Source organism: Temnothorax americanus, unplaced genomic scaffold (assembly GCF_048541705.1).
Source record: "Temnothorax americanus isolate GAGA-0224 unplaced genomic scaffold, ASM4854170v1 Scaffold124, whole genome shotgun sequence".
Lineage (NCBI taxonomy): Eukaryota > Metazoa > Arthropoda > Insecta > Hymenoptera > Formicidae > Temnothorax > Temnothorax americanus.
In genome coordinates this window covers 263749-279292 of record NW_027509258.1, presented here as the reverse complement: position 1 = coordinate 279292, position 15544 = coordinate 263749, and the positions used below count along the sequence as shown (strand labels likewise).

General features: G+C 42.4%; 3 protein-coding genes across 10 annotated transcripts; 1 reads left to right on the top strand and 2 right to left on the bottom strand.

Moving 5' to 3' along the window:
* Nucleotides 1–65: 65 nt before the first annotated feature.
* On the bottom strand, nucleotides 66–7176 carry LOC143893671 (venom acid phosphatase Acph-1). 3 transcript variants are annotated; one of them, XM_077399313.1, is made up of 8 exons: nucleotides 7107–7176; nucleotides 4224–4428; nucleotides 2918–2952; nucleotides 2483–2593; nucleotides 1627–1892; nucleotides 1361–1508; nucleotides 911–1231; nucleotides 66–304 (listed from the first exon to the last, which is right to left on the bottom strand). In XM_077399313.1, exons 2-8 carry the CDS (start codon nucleotides 4351–4353, stop codon nucleotides 107–109), a joined length of 1209 nt encoding a protein of 402 aa, XP_077255439.1. In that variant the 5' UTR covers nucleotides 4354–4428; nucleotides 7107–7176; the 3' UTR covers nucleotides 66–106. The 3 variants fall into 3 exon arrangements, with proteins under 3 accessions (XP_077255439.1, XP_077255440.1, XP_077255441.1); XM_077399314.1 differs by lacking the exons at nucleotides 4224–4428; nucleotides 7107–7176 and adding an exon at nucleotides 4490–4911; XM_077399315.1 differs by lacking the exons at nucleotides 4224–4428; nucleotides 7107–7176 and adding an exon at nucleotides 3916–3931.
* D12 (YEATS domain containing 2 homolog D12) lies at nucleotides 7112–12021 on the top strand. The gene is made up of 4 exons (XM_077399267.1): nucleotides 7112–7797; nucleotides 8127–11128; nucleotides 11211–11284; nucleotides 11388–12021. Exons 1-4 carry the CDS (start codon nucleotides 7701–7703, stop codon nucleotides 11506–11508), a joined length of 3294 nt encoding a protein of 1097 aa, XP_077255393.1. The 5' UTR covers nucleotides 7112–7700; the 3' UTR covers nucleotides 11509–12021.
* Nucleotides 11286–15537, bottom strand: LOC143893662 (angiotensin-converting enzyme-like protein Ace3). 6 transcript variants are annotated; one of them, XM_077399282.1, is made up of 12 exons: nucleotides 15379–15537; nucleotides 14980–15116; nucleotides 14676–14921; nucleotides 14174–14456; nucleotides 13946–14074; nucleotides 13692–13804; nucleotides 13379–13567; nucleotides 13017–13284; nucleotides 12827–12935; nucleotides 12269–12663; nucleotides 12053–12199; nucleotides 11286–11831 (listed from the first exon to the last, which is right to left on the bottom strand). In XM_077399282.1, exons 3-12 carry the CDS (start codon nucleotides 14875–14877, stop codon nucleotides 11666–11668), a joined length of 2001 nt encoding a protein of 666 aa, XP_077255408.1. In that variant the 5' UTR covers nucleotides 14878–14921; nucleotides 14980–15116; nucleotides 15379–15537; the 3' UTR covers nucleotides 11286–11665. The 6 variants fall into 6 exon arrangements, with proteins under 6 accessions (XP_077255408.1, XP_077255407.1, XP_077255411.1 ...); XM_077399281.1 differs by having other exon boundaries at nucleotides 14980–15112; XM_077399285.1 differs by having other exon boundaries at nucleotides 14716–14921; nucleotides 14980–15112.
* Between the last annotated feature and the right edge of the window lie 7 nt (nucleotides 15538–15544).

Here is a 15544-nt window from a genome sequence, read left to right as displayed (position 1 = left end):
TACATTGTACTCCTTCTCCATTTATTCTCCAAACTTACGTCACGCCTCATACAAATATATATATATATATGTATATATGGTTTTATTCAGTCCGTACAAACGTTTATTAATCCAACGTTAGCTTTTCAGCAAACAATTCTAAAAGTTCTTCTCTAGTTATAATATCCCACAAGCAAGTCATCTCCTTATCCGAAGGTATCACATCCCGCACGAGCTCTAAGTACGTTTCCAGAGGGCAAACTTCATCGCAGCCTGGCAGTTTAATGGTCAGCAACTTTCCTGTGGTGCCTGTCCAGAGTAAAATCTATCGACAAGAGAGAACGAGACGATTATATTTAATAGATATAATTCAATTGACCCAGTTAGCCAAATATAAAAAAAGCATAGTTTGTCAAGTGTCCGCAACAACGTTTCTTGACAACGAAACGACAGACGTGCAAGTTTCCTAAGTTTGTGGTGAATTTAACAATGAAATATAACAAAAAATTATCTCCGCGTATAGCGTGCTTAAGGTACGTAAAGGTATTGAAAGAGGAATGTCTCGAGAATGACTGAGTTACGTAACGATAAGTTTTGCTCGATATTTGCAGCCATATGCCGTATTGCGCCGTGCATATTCTTGTTCGGTTTTTACCGGCTACTTGCCGTTAGATTATAGATTATGTCAGCAAATTCTGCGAGATTTTTTTTCTCGTAAATTTGCTCTAATTTTATAAACGGCAAATTTTGTAAGCAAAGCAAAGCACAAGTTTAACGAGGACACAGCGTTTGATCCAAAATTCTGAATTTGCTGTCACACGTTGCAAGCGTCGTGTTATCATTTTGGTTGAGAGGGTCTTAGGATATATATACCTGAACATACGTGTAGTTTAATTTTGTTAATTATCACCGAGAAACTGTATACACGTACCTTAATGTAAATCTGACCGAAATCATCCCGCAGTTTCTCAAATAGGAACGCCGATCCGTAATTGGGTAATTTCGGTTCGCTAATATTTTGGGCCCTGGCGAACGCTGCGATATTTGTATCGTGGGCACTGTACACATACATCTTGCGCGACGTTGGGCGTTTGTTTATGTTGTCGATGAATTTCTTGATCAACGTACCACCGTTCAACCGCTTCAACCGAGTCGTGTATGAGCGGATCTCATATTCCATCGTGATGGCCACCTGCATCGACCGATACACTTGATCGGTGCACCACTCCGGCAGAGTTAGATTCATGTTTTTCTGAAATGCAAAAAGAGCGAAACGTATATAGCACTAATTATCAAACATTTTCATATTTACACATATAAATCATTAAATAACTTTAATCTTAAAAAGATATCTTATTATATAAGTGAAACGTCGGCTCACTTGTGCCGTTAACAGATTGTAAAGGTCTAGTAGGTCGTTCTGAACCACTCCAGTTTTCTCGCTCAAAAATTTGTAGAAATCTTCGTAAACTGCAAATCTGTCGCGCACCTCTTTCAGCTTCTTCGTTTCTGCTAAAGCTGATTCGTATCTAAAAAAAAAAAAAAAATTATACGTGTAATAAAATATGTTAAGGAAATGGATGGGAAATGATTAAAAATATTATTTTTTTATGCACGAAATTTATTATTAAAAACTAAAATACTAACGTTGGACACGTTTGAGGCTTTAATAACACGTCTACTTTTTCAGGTACATAATTAATAGGAATGGCGAGCCACGGTAAATCCGGATTCCACAATTGTGACGTATCTGGAGGGTACAACCCCGCTAACATCAATTGTAAAGACATTTTCGTGCGATCAGTCTCTGTACTAACAGCGTAGATATCTCGCGGGTAATAGATCGATCCCAGAAAGTTGTTGTAACGGTGCCTCAACATTACGCCGATTCGATATTCCGTCAGCTTTCCTTGCTGAAAGACGAAAACTAGCAAGTTAAATTTCTGTCGTTTATCAATAATTTATCACAGTAGCAGCACGTTTTCAGTAACGTCTAGCGAAGGATCTTAAGATAAAATATGAGAGATAAAAAAAAGCAAATATATATTTATAAAATAATATATACGTATAAAAATATTATTTTGCAAGGTAATCACACATATGTAGAATAAGTATTGATTTATTTCAAGTATTAATTTTTGTATTTTAATATTTCTTTATTTATTGCCTATATATGATGAGAATTTATATATATATAATAAAAACGACTTTCTACAATTTTTACGTATATTTATAAAACTGAAAGAGTGAGAGAAGAAAATTTGATGCAAAATATTCAAGTAAAAAAGTAGGTGAATATATGTGAATGTAACAGATTTACGAAACGGGACTTGAATACAAGTTAATGTTGCGTAAAGTATGTGTGAAATATATTACAAACTAATGTAATAAAATATTAGAGAATACGTCTCGTACCTTAAACTTTTTTTAAGATTAATATTATATTTAAATATTGATATAATTACGTTATTTTTATACAATATTACGTTATATTTATACTTACATTAGTTAACTGGCCAAGACCCCACGGCTCATAAGTCGATACGTTATACGGGTCCGTGGGATAAATTAAAGTTTCTTGAAGTCTCGGCGTCCGTTCTCCATGTCTCATTAGCTGCAACGTTCAACATTACGGACATATTACATTATTATTATTATAGCGCGTACATTGATTTAATATTTAAGCGTAAAATAAAATATATTACTACAAAACTATGTATATATATATATATATATATATATATATATATATATTTCTCATTGATTTAGATTGTCACAGAAATAAAGGAACTTTCTATCGATTTATACGTTATTTTACGTACGACGCGTACTCATCTCTCTAGACGTCTGGACCATATGTTTTTAGTTATTTTAACTTGACAAATCACTTGTCACAAAATGTTGCGACGATTATATATTTAACGGCGAGTATACGTACCACTTGAACCACGTCCAAATGGAGCTCGCATAGTCCTGAGGACACAAACAAGTTTATCGTTAATAATAAGAGCAGAAACATCTGCAGAAGAGCGCGGTTCACGCTTGCACGATAAAGCGATACGAAATGATTGCGAAAAGTGTAAGAGCGTTTATATATCCGCTCGAAAGGACGGGCTCGAGAGTCCGCGACACGAGCCTATAGATTGACTGCAAACCGATGCGCGTGGCCTAATAGTTTATATACCGACCGTTTGGTATCCTTATACCAAGTACTATATATTCGTATCGAATCCTTATCAATAATCTCCCGGTTTACACCGGTATAACCCGAGATTTAATACGGATTTGACACGAATATAGTATATATTTGGAACGCGTACCAAACGGTCGCGGTTATACGGTGCGTAAACTAGGCCGCACGAATAACAGCAAAGAGCTCGCACTCGCGCGATACATTTTTTATAACGATAACCGATAAAGGCGCCTGTTAAATAAACTGCGATATGAACGTTTACATCGCGTCGAATTTTTTCAGTTTGTGGATATGCGCCATGCGAATGTACAGTGTACCGATTTGACGCGTGGCATCTCGTTATTAGCTATATAGCTAATCTTCTTTGCACGATTTTACGTGTAACAAAATGCAGGAAGAAATCGATGCCAACGTAGCACTCGGCTAGTCGGCTTATCAATCACTATTCCGACAGTGCGCGTTTCAATTTTAAACAACACGTGGCACAATATATGCGTATATAGTAGCACAATAAGCGCAACGACACGTATGTGACTGTAACGGGGTTATCCAACGCGTTCGCTTAATAAAAAGTAAAATCAACCATTTAATTTAATAACGCATGCGCGTTTCAAACTACTGCTATTGTGCTGGACGTTTTGTTTATACGTAAATACATTCAAACGACATATAAACGCCGCGAGTACGACGTCTAGAAAGCAATGTATACTTATGGTAGCACGTTAACACGATTATAAATTTACCATCTCACAATAACGCCATTTATTTCTTTAACTATTAAAGAAAAAACTACAGTTTTATTCATACGACTTGCTATTACGTCGTTCCGCAGTTTGCGGAATGTATACTTATTTTAAGACTTGGCGGATCTCGGCAATGTGAGTGAACGCATCAAACAGATATACATGTATACCGTTGAAAACTTGAGCTAAACGGATCAAAGTTCTCAAGTCGCACAAACGGAATATTAAGACCCGTTCTTCTGCGTCAAGAATAATTAATTATCGATAAGAGCCGTTATTTACGAGTCGTGATCCTGACCTTTACGTACCCTCGCAAAACGCACCGCATTCTCCCTCCTTGCAATGTTGCGCAATCGTTCTGACCGACGCGGAGTAGCAGAAGCAGAGGAATAACAGCAGCGTCGAACGACGACAAGATATCGCGCTGTTCCACGTCATTATACGCTGCGAGATTCGATGCGGACGTCTAGATGTCTTGCAAATATCCGTTGACGACAACTTTTGCAAAATCACCTGCTCTCAATACAAACACATTCGCGTCGAAACTCGAAACGCACCCTTATACGGTACTTACTTGTACTCTGGCTGCAGGCTGCAGGCTGCAGGCTGCAGGCTGCAGCTAGGAATGCTAGGATGATATGTTCGATAACCCGATATATATTACATATGTTTATCATCTCAAGTCTGATCAGTCTGATTTTAAAATGATCGCGTAGATCGTAACGATCACATCTAACGATAAGCTGATATAGTTTGCGAGTGAGTCGCGCGTGTTTTCGCACAGATCACGTAAAGTTTACGTTGCGCGAAAGAAGCGAGGATTACGTGTCCTGAGTCCTGACGCTGCGCGTTCTTATCGCTACTCGCTTTTTTTTCTTCCTCTTCTTCTTGCCGTGACCGGCCGTGACACGACAAGTATGAAAACAATCTTGCGCGTGACTGGTTCTATTATTATTAAACAACATCAACGTCATAACGGTTTCCAAACGATCGCCCATCCACATCCACAGATGTTAACCTATCTCTCCCCGAGTGTTTACACCAGTTTACACTGCTTGACCATGCTTGAACGCTTACCGAGAACGAACGCGCAGATTTGAATTTAGCGCAACTCCACGCGAGACCACCGCGACCTCTACGTCGTCGAGTCCCTATTTTAAGGGCTCAGGGTGCCATTACATGGAGCGCGGAAACGCGGAAACGCGGAAGCGCGGAACAGAATAGTAACTAGATTCCGCGTTTCCGCGAGTTGAGTCCCGCACGTTTGAACGGAAAAGCGGAATCCGCTATTATCGTGTACATATGTATGTATGTATGGCTGCGTTTCGATATTCACTGCCAGTACTTAACGCAGCCTATGTATGTACCCTGGCTTGCATATATAGCGTTTTTTCTTGGCTGCACTATTGCCCACTAGTGCAACACTAGTGCAACATTAGTGCAACGCTATTGGGTAGTGCAGGGCAGTGCAGGGCGATAGTGCAGCCAAGAAAAAACGCTCTAAGATATACTTCATAATAACCATCAACATGATGTTTGGATCTATAATATTATACTGCCACTTTTATTAAATAATAAAGTAATCGAAGAGTATGAGTAAAAGCTTTTTTTTCAATGTGATTAAACAGCTCCGAAATTTGATGGAGTATACTGTATCCGCGTTGACAACGGATTTTGACGCGTTCGCTCCGCGAGTTTGTTTCTCCTTATATTACATGGAGCACAATTTGCGCGGAAAAGCGGAACAGTATAGTGACAAATAGACATTTGTATTCATTTCTTAAAATTGTGTTCACTTAATTCATTGCAATTTTTATTAATATGCTTATCTTTTCAGCTTATCTATTGAATACAAGCATTTTAATCAATAAATACCGTTAAAAATTAATATTTTATAATTCTCCGTTCCGCTTTTCCGCTCAAAATATGCTCCATGTAATATTTAAGGCATTCAAAACAGACGGAACGGATCGACGGAAATCTAGTAAATTTTGTCTTCCGCGCTTCCGCGCTTCCGCGCTTCCGCGTTTCCGCGTTTCCGCGCTCCATGTAATGGCACCCTCACGACGCCGCGTCATGAGTTATGACGTTATGAGTTATGGAGGATTCACACCGCGTCCGATGTTCGACGTACGACGATCCGACATCCACGAGGAACGTTTTGTCTCTAATAATAAATTATTTCCTATTGGATGTCGGATCGTCGTACGTCGAACATCGGACGCGGTGTGAATCCTCCATAATAATAAATTTTGTTATTGGATGTCGAAATTGGATATCTAACTTTTGAGTTAAAAAGAGACCGAGAGTGAGAGTTAACTACTAGTTAAGCTAACTGGTCACTGTTGAACTGGGCCTTAAAGGCCTGGACACACGACGCGACGGAAGACGTAAGACGTAATGGAGGATTCACACTGATGTTCGACGTACGACGATCCGACATCCAATAGGAAATTTTTGTCTCTAATAATAAATTCTGTTCGTGGATGTCGGATCGTCGTACGTCGAACATCGGACGTGATCGGACGCAATGTGAATCCTTCATAAGGGCCTTGGCACATAAAAAAACTTAAGCAGTAAAACTTAAGCAGTAAGAAATCAACAGTGTGGATTCGCTACCGCTTAGGGCCGTGCCTTAACTTTTTGATTGTGATTGGCTGATTTGCTTACTGCTTGAATTTCACTGCTTAAGTTTTTCTATGTGTCCGGGCCTTAAATCGTAAGGAAATCCACTGATCAGAGTCGATTATTCCCCTCTTCTTCCTTCTTAAAAAGGGGAATAGTCGACTCTGCGTGGTGGATTTCCTTACGATTTACGTCTTACGTCTGCCGTAGATTCGCGTGTGAAGACCTTAGCCAATGAAACTGCTGCTTTTCCGTAAGAGCTGCAAGTTGCGTGGCTAATGCCCGGTGTCCACGATGCAAGAACTTGGTCCAAGTTTCGGTTTAAGCCAATCAACTTGCAGCTCTTACAGAAAAGCAGCAGTTTCATTGGCTTAAACCAAAACTTGGTCCAAGTTCTTGCATCGTGGACACCGAGCAGCAAGCGACGCAACTCGACACAAGTATCGTTTTATCTTTGTTGCTCGTTACCAAAAAAGAAAGACAGAACGATGCTTGTGTCGACCCGTGTCGCTTGCTGGAAAGCTCCCTCTGACAACACTGAACACTTGCGTGCCAACCTGCCTTACCTGCCAACGCCGAACCAAACCAGACGAACGACAAACGAGCGAGCCAAACGTGATCGGGCTGCAAGCTGCAACGATGTGGTTCTGTCGGTATCACGTTCGACGTTCCGACGAACGTGTGTGCTTATCGGATCCTCGCGGACGCGTATGCCGGGGTGTTTTTTTTTTCTAAATTATCCCTCGCTTGTGTGTAACTACTGTGTAACTTGTAAATATCGATCGTCCGTAAGCTGTAAGCGGTAAGCGGTAAGCGGTAGCACGAGTGAAACCACGACGGCTCTAACCTCCGCGAATAAGTTTCTCCGAAATTTTTATATGTATTTACAACAACGAGATAGAATGTGTGTCTGAGCGTTTGGACGGGACGAAGGCTCGGCGAGAGGCTGTCGAATGGTGAAAGAAATATATTGACGCTAGTTTTTTTTTTCTATATATATACACACGTGTCGAGAGAGAGAGACTGTTACTCGGCGGTGTTATTACATCTTGCGTTTTTAAATGCCGCCGCGTCAATCCCAATCCGCACCTAAAACTGCTGTATATATTCCGTGTTGAGAGATGACTCTTATTCTCTCGAGCAAAGTGTAAACGCGATAAATGAGTGCTCCTGAAGAATCGCTGAACGGTCAGGATCCTGATTATGTCTCCACAACTTCCAACGACCAAGCCCAGCGAAAGATTTACGAAGAAAATGGTAAACATATTGATTCCCCATCCCATAATAATTTCTTACGGACGTAGTACGCGCGAATAAAAAGATTAAACTCTCAAACATTGGAGACATTGATAAATTTGCAAGATTTATTTTTTAGAATACGTCAGATATTATTTCGTGCGTCTGTAAACGTTTGACACGGGCGCTTGGTCAGCTTCGAGCTTTGGACTTTTACCCCCCTTTCTCTCATATTCGCGAAGAGCGAAGGAAAGGGAAAGGTGTCGCGTGGCTCCGAAGCTTCGACGCGACCATGCCTCGTTCCAACGGTATCCAACGATAAATAACGCAACATCTTTCTTTTCTTTTAGCGAGAAACACTACCGCGAAGAAGATAACTGCGATAGTGGAGAAGGAGTTCTCGCGGGAGATTGCGTCGAAGGAGAAGGAAATTTTACGGATACAGGAAAGACTGCGCAAAACTCTCGAGATCTTTCATCTATTGCGTTACGTCATAATTACAAACTTTTACAATCGCGAGCAGTGTCAACGTCCCCAAGCTGCGGAGACCGCGAAACAGACGAGGATTCATCCCGCGATTAAAACGTTGCTCGGAAAGTGTCCCAAATCCACCGATCGTACGGATCTCGCGGTGCCGTCGACGTCCACCGATCCCCGATTTTTGTACGACGAGTCTCTCGCGTCGGGCGCGAGCACCACGGCGAACAACGCGCTCAAAATCGAGGAAAATGCGAACGAGCGTGACGGCGCGTTACAAGGTGAGAAACGAAAAGCGTCGGACGAGGAGCCTCAACCTCGCAAGATACCTCGTTACGTGCCACCGAAGAGCAGCGTGCCTGAGAAGGCGTGCCCGTCTCGTGGAAATAGCCATAGGGTCCGCAAACGCATTGTCGTCGGCAATATTTCCAAGTGGATCCCGCCAGCGTGGCGAGAAGATGCGTCTAGTCACAAGTGGACGATGTACGTGCGCGGTGACAAAGATGAGAATGCCAACATCGGAACTTTCGTCGGTAAGGTGAGGTTCTTCCTGCATCCCAGTTACCGTCCAAACGACGTCGTTGAAGTCACGTCGTACCCGTTTCACCTGTCCAGACGAGGATGGGGTGAATTTCCTCTTAGGGTGCAATTGCACTTTAAGAATGCCTCGAATAAGCCCATGGACATAATTCACCATCTGAAACTAGATCGCACCTACACGGGACTGCAAACCCTAGGCTCGGAGACCCTGGTCGACGTGTGGATTCATACCGCGGAATCCCGTAATCCGGAACGGAATAACTACCGAGTCGAGTCTTCCGTTAATAACGACGCTTTGGCGAAGGTAGAACCGAACGATGGCGATAGTTTCGAAATGTCACGCCGGCTTACCGCGAACACGTCCGAGAAAATGCAACGGAAAGAAATGTCCGAAGCACGCAAACGCGCGACGTCGTCGTTGGATTTGACCGGAATAAAAACTGAACCTAACGACGCCGACGCCGACGCCGACGCCGACGCCGACGCAACCACTCACGTATCCAACGACGAACGTGGAGAAGCGATACGCAACCCCGTCGAACACGATCATAATTATTGTAGCAGACGGTGTTTCGACTCTGGCCCGTGTACCGTAAGGGAAGGAAACGTGACTGTGGAGCACTGTCCGGGAAACGACTGTACAACGTTCGCGATCGCGTCGTTTGAGAGTAACGAAAAGAACGCTGACCTAGTCGTTCCCTCGCATAGATTTAACGGTGATATCCAGTCTTCCGGCAACTCGCGGCATGCATCTTTGGCGTCTTCAAACGCAACGACGGACGCGTCGCTAGTAGCAAATACATTCCAGAAGAACAATGGTCAAAAGAGTCTGTCGTCGCTCGATACGGTGAAATCTTCACGAGCAAAAAACTCGAACAGCGACGATACTTTCGGGATTTCGGAAACTATCTCGGCCAAAGATACGGCAACGACGACTAATGGTTTCCACAAACCGTCCCGTGCCTCGCTCGCGTGCTTCGACGATTTACGGAAAGCCGCGAGTTCCTCGGGAACTTCAATCGATAATACGTCGCATTTAAGACCTCTGCGCATCTCCATACCACCGTCGAATATATTCGCGTCGTCGACCAGTAAGCATGTACTTCTCTTGAAGGATAAGAAATCAATACCGGTGGATCTCGCGAGTATACTTCCATCAAAATCTAACGAAAACTCAAAAAAGTTCGTCGATGGCGACGCGAAAGTTTCTGTTCCGAGAGACGGTGGCGTCGCGAGACTGAACGTTCGCGTTCCTCAGGGCGTGAGCATTCTGAAGAAGCCGCCGCCTAACGCCAAGGCAACGGCGCGAAAGGAAGGTACGGTTGACGATAACAAAAAGGCTGTTGTGCTCGAGCTGAAAAGCGCTAATAGTCTGCTGCTGAACGTTAACGAGAACGTGCCGATCCTGAAGATAGCGGACTCGCGCGACCTGCGAAACACTTACGGTCTCGCCGAGGCGACGACGAGGAGCGATCCGTTGATCGGCGAGCAACGAGAGTCCGTATCGCGCGCAAGATCGGAGAAGACCGTGGTGGCGCAACGGGCGAAGGTCACGCTGGGCAAGGACAACGTCAAAATCCAGAGTAAGAAGGATCTGTACGAAGCGGTTCTCCGGTCAATCGACACCGTGAATATCGCCGACACGGAGGCGCTGATACGATTTATTGTACGCCGCGTGCCGATCGTTGCGCGAGACGCCCGCGATCCCGAGTACAGACGGCTGCATCCTTACGCGTGTTGCAGCGAGGAGGAATACTTTGCGTGCAATGTCGGTAAACGGCGAGCCATGGAGTGGTACCGCGCGAAGACGATCGGAAGCTTTCTACGGACGAAGCCGCGCCCAATCGACCAACTGTGGAGCATCAAGGAGATCATCCTGTGGGCGAGACTGCACGGCTACACACCGAGTCGGAATGCCTTCGGCGCACGGGAAACAGCCGGAACGAGCGATACGAAGAAACTACCCGATACCACGACATCCGCCACGGTCTTATCCACGTGTACGGAACCACGTGCGCTGCATAAGTGGCTGCAGACCTGCCAGCGAGAGCCTAATCGTCGATCGAAGGATAATCATATCGACGACGAAGAGATCGACGTCGAGAATGTTAAGGAGAGTCCACGCAGTATTACGATCGATCGGAGAAAAAACGACGGTGATAAAAATAGCGCGCGTTCAACTGGTTCTACATTATTACCGATTGAACTTGACGAAGATCTGCTGCCGTTCCATAATTTCGTGTGCGACACCGCGCGAGATATCGGCATCGAGATCACACCAGAGGAGATTATTCCTGGTGTTGTATATTGTGCTGCTAGTCGCGTAATGATGCGGGTAAAATTATTTTTGACGCACGTGTACTCACTGTTGGGATATAAAATAAAACGTGTATATTCACGATCATAATTGTATTCAGGTTGTCGAATGTTTCGTGGAGGATCTCACTCGATCGTCGTTGGCAAGAGCTTGGGAAAGAAACAGCGGAAATGAGTAATTATATATATATATATTTTTTTTTTTGCACCTCTGCGCACTCACGGTGTTGTATTGTAAACTGTCTATTATATGTACATCTCATTAATTTGTATTGCAGATGTCCCAAAGTCATTACGCCAAACGACGTCCGTAACGCTCTCGCAAATCGAGAAGAATTCGATATTTTCACGAACGAAGGTCTGGGCTCGAGACAAGACGTGAATACAACAGAGCTATGACGACACACGTGCAAGCGACCGCTTAGTCGCACTGGACTCCATAATACAACGAAGTGCGCGATACACGTCTTGAAGATATTCTTGACGACACAGCGAAGGAAAATCAAGACAGACACTACCTACACATTCGTGTAGGAAAACTCGAGATTGATTTATTTCAATCCCAGCCAACTGGAATCCTGTGACGTTCAATCTCGCGTTGCAGCCATTCGCGGACCGGTTCGTAGTACGCTAAGAACGGCTCTATACGATACTCAGAATATCCCGTTGTCACGCGCAACGCGTGTCTCCAATTTGCTTTGCTTCCGAGTTTCATGATCGACCTGGAAGCATAAAGTGAACTAAAATCACTTTTTTTTTACATACATTCGTACATACATCTTTTTCCACGTTCTCCACACAAAAATGAAGCATTTAGATACATTTTGTAGGAAAGTTATTTTTTTACTATTTTCTTTCCTTATTTTCGAAAAAAGAAAAAACCAGAATTAAAACTATCATTTTGTAAAAATTCACGCAGTTTATAACGAAGCTTATAACCCACCTTAAGAATTTTCCCGCATCCTTGGAGCCATAAATGTCGCATTTGTGAAGAGGTAAGTTAAATGCCGCGGAACCAAGCGGTAACGTCAAAGATGCTTCACACATTCCTTGAAATAATTGAATTTGCAGAAAGTTTCCCAGGAAGTATCTATTGATATCAAATTATTTGTTAGTTTTATTCGTATGTCCTCCGTATTAAATCTACGCTCGAACCTACCCGGCATAAGGTACATTATGGGCGATGTGGAATTTCGCCGCTGGATCAAAGAACTTCTCGGATCTCGGTGATGGCGGTACGACACCCATGTATCGACGATGCAAGTTCCACCAGAATGTGTTGTATTCCGATGGCTGTGTCTTAGCGGAGAACACGGACCACCTCCATTTCTCTATTATTAGTCCATTGGATAGTTGTGGTATTTTAAGTAAAGCTTGCTTCAAAAGGAGAGCTATTTCCAACGAATCTTGCAAACGCGAATTTACTTCGGATGAATTATCGACGGACGCAGAAGCGTTGCGCATCAATCCCAGACGACGCATGTGTCGAAAAGAAGTTGCGCCACACGAAATAGCATCGCCTATTGACTCGTGAAAAGCACCGTTGATTCCATTCTGAATAAGATAACACATCGTATATTTTACATTATACAAATTAAAATGAAAATTATTGCAATAGGTAGTTTGTTGGAAATGGTAAATTGATAGCTCGAATTTATAATATAAATAACTCATGTCAGTTACATAGTAACACGTTAATTTTAAAAGGGTTAAATACCTTGAAAAATGACGGCTGATTCTGATATGCCATATAATACTGTATGTGACCAATCTCGTGATGAATGACATTGAAATCTTGCGGTCGTGTTTCTAAACACGCAAAAATTCTAAAATAAAGGCGCAGTTAAATATAACTGACGTCGTAACGTCATAACATCGATTCCTACAACTTAAAGTCATAAAAATACCTAAAATCATCCTTCTTGTACATGTTGACCGCGGTTGCGTGACAGCTAGATTCCCTGCCAGTTTCTCGTTCAAAGATAGAGTTCTTCCAGAATTCTGACGGTAACGGTGGAAATCCGAGAGATGTGTAAAAATCTTCTGCGGTCTTGACCATTTTTATCACGCTGTAATTTTCCTGTATCATCGACGCCGTCAGATTCGGCATGAGCGCGGTGTACGTTGGAAACACCACGTCGATTAACGCTTCCCAACTTTGCGACCACAAGTTGCCTGTATAAAAATACGGCGAAAGAGAAAGAATAAGTTGCGTTCGCTATTTTCGTTATTTAATTACCAAATTATCTTTATTATTAACTTATTTTACCTAACAAATGAGCAGGAATCGGTGAAAACATATCAATAACGTCGGGATACAATCTTGCGAGCCGGAATCTTACGACAGCGTGAAGAAGACGATAGAGAGGCTCAACTTGTCGATACATTTCTTCAAAAACGTTTTCCAAGTCTGGACGTTCGTATTCCTCTCTCCAATATTCTCCGATATCAGCATAGCCTTATACGCAGTAAAACTTAATTATTATTAATACTATTAAAAATAAAAGCTTAATCCTCCTTTTTAAAATCTCAATAAATTGAATAAATAATTTAGTATAAATGTGTGTGTGTGCGTGCGTTACCATTGTTTCGCACAGCAGTATTTTGAAGATTCACCAACTGTCCAAACAGTTTCTTTGTGTGACTCATATGATTTCTCCAAGCAGTCCAAGCCCAACGTAATTCCGTCTCGTTTCTAAATAAAACAAATATACATATTGAAAAAAAAGGATATTAAATATTTCTTCTTTGTCATATTTCTTGCATTTCTGAGAGCCGTACGTTTAACTTGAAATATATATGTACTCATTAATTTACATAACGTATCGCGACGTACCTCGATGTTGCCATTAACTTTCCCACGTCTAATTCACCGTTGTAACATCTTTGTACGTAATTTTCCATTTTGCAAATCCGTGCGGACGTATACGCGGATGACAACAGTTGATCGATAACAGTGATTTTTCTGTAAAAAGAGGAACGAAATGAAACGTGGTTTAAATTTAACGATTTATATATAAACAAGGATTTTCAACTTTGATTTATCTATAGACATCTGTCATACCTTGCTATTTCATTGGTATATTTTGGTCCTTTGCACAGAAAGCGCAGCACGTTTTCGTTCACAGATACTCCATCGTTTTCAAGGTCCAACACGTTTGTACACCATCCATTCCTTAACTTCAGCTTCAGACGAACAAGGTGCACGTATATTTCTGACGATGTAATCGAACGGTTTGCGAGGGTTTGCCATTCCAATTCGGCGATCGCTCGATTTAACACGTCAAACGTATTGTCTATCCGATTGAGCACAATCATCGATGTTCCACACGCGGTTTCTTCACGTTCTAATAAATAATAAATAAATCATCACAATTATAAATTGTATCGGCGTATATATAGAATATGGAGACGATTGACACTGATTCAATACTCATTGCAATTATTTTAACATATATCCAGTATTTATAAAGTTATTGAATATTTTTTACACGTCACATTATTTCTCTCACGGCGGCGCATTATTTAATTGAAATATAACATTTTTTTTTCAACAATCACTTTACTTTTCGAGGCGACGTTGCTGATATGCGGAACGAGGCATACCGCGAGATGAAGGAAAAACGCATTTCGCAAACGTTTTCTCGGATCACTTGCCATGTCTCGCGAACGAGACGAGACGCGACGATGCCGCACTGTCGTTCTACGGAGAAGGATTAATCCGATTGTCGGAAAACGTGAGCCTTTGTCCGCGCACTCGAGGACCATTTCTGCTGACCGCTCCCGGCATTTGCGTCGTTTCTTGTATTTTTCTAGGGTGACAGGAGATCGATATACCTTTAATCGAAACCTACGCATTGTTTTACTTACGCCAGCATCAACGCGCTCTTCGTTACTTCATTTCCACTGTCTCTGTTGTCTTTCAATCGCCTCATTCCACCGTCAAGAAAAACACTCCGTCGCGTCCTGCTTCGAGAGAAAACGATCTCCTCTGTGACTCCTGCTGTCTCGAGAAAATGAGATTTTGATTGCAGCTTCGTGAACCCGATTGCGAAGCACGCGCACGATAAAGAAATAATAAAGGATTGAGAAATAATAAGTATATATATATGTATAATTAAGCGTAAAAAATTAATGAAATTTTGTTGCGTCTAAATTGTATAACGTCAGTTTATGTAAATCCATTGAGCGAGTGTTGAAATAGAATCAATTACGGCAATATATTTTAAATTTGATTATAAAATTCACACAACTTCCCGATATACTTACTGATATTTAAGCTGGTGGACGTGAAAGTTGAATTGGCGGTCCTAACATGTCTGGATATCGATATGTCCCACGTCGTTTCCGGTGACGGGCGGAAGCGCCAGGCTCGCCTCGCCTGCTCTAACCTCGCCCTCGCGGTCACGTGACCGTTGCAAGTTGCAACTGCACA

Bases quoted from the DNA above. Each gene is read 5' to 3' on its own strand.
- LOC143893671 (XM_077399313.1), bottom strand. From the start codon at position 4,353: ATGACGTGGAACAGCGCGATATCTTGTCGTCGTTCGACGCTGCTGTTA. The intron at 1,893-2,482 runs GTAAGTATAAAT...TTCGTCTTTCAG, and splicing joins GTCTTGGCCAGTTAACTAAT to CAAGGAAAGCTGACGGAATA. The intron at 1,509-1,626 runs GTTAGTATTTTA...TTTTTTTTTTAG, and splicing joins AAGCCTCAAACGTGTCCAAC to ATACGAATCAGCTTTAGCAG.
- D12 (XM_077399267.1), top strand. From the start codon at position 7,701: ATGAGTGCTCCTGAAGAATCGCTGAACGGTCAGGATCCTGATTATGTC. The intron at 7,798-8,126 runs GTAAACATATTG...CTTTTCTTTTAG, and splicing joins AAAGATTTACGAAGAAAATG to CGAGAAACACTACCGCGAAG. The intron at 11,129-11,210 runs GTAAAATTATTT...AATTGTATTCAG, and splicing joins CTAGTCGCGTAATGATGCGG to GTTGTCGAATGTTTCGTGGA.
- LOC143893662 (XM_077399282.1), bottom strand. From the start codon at position 14,877: ATGGTCCTCGAGTGCGCGGACAAAGGCTCACGTTTTCCGACAATCGGA. The intron at 14,457-14,675 runs GTAAAGTGATTG...ATTATTTATTAG, and splicing joins CAGCAACGTCGCCTCGAAAA to AACGTGAAGAAACCGCGTGT. The intron at 14,075-14,173 runs GTATGACAGATG...CTCTTTTTACAG, and splicing joins TATACCAATGAAATAGCAAG to AAAAATCACTGTTATCGATC.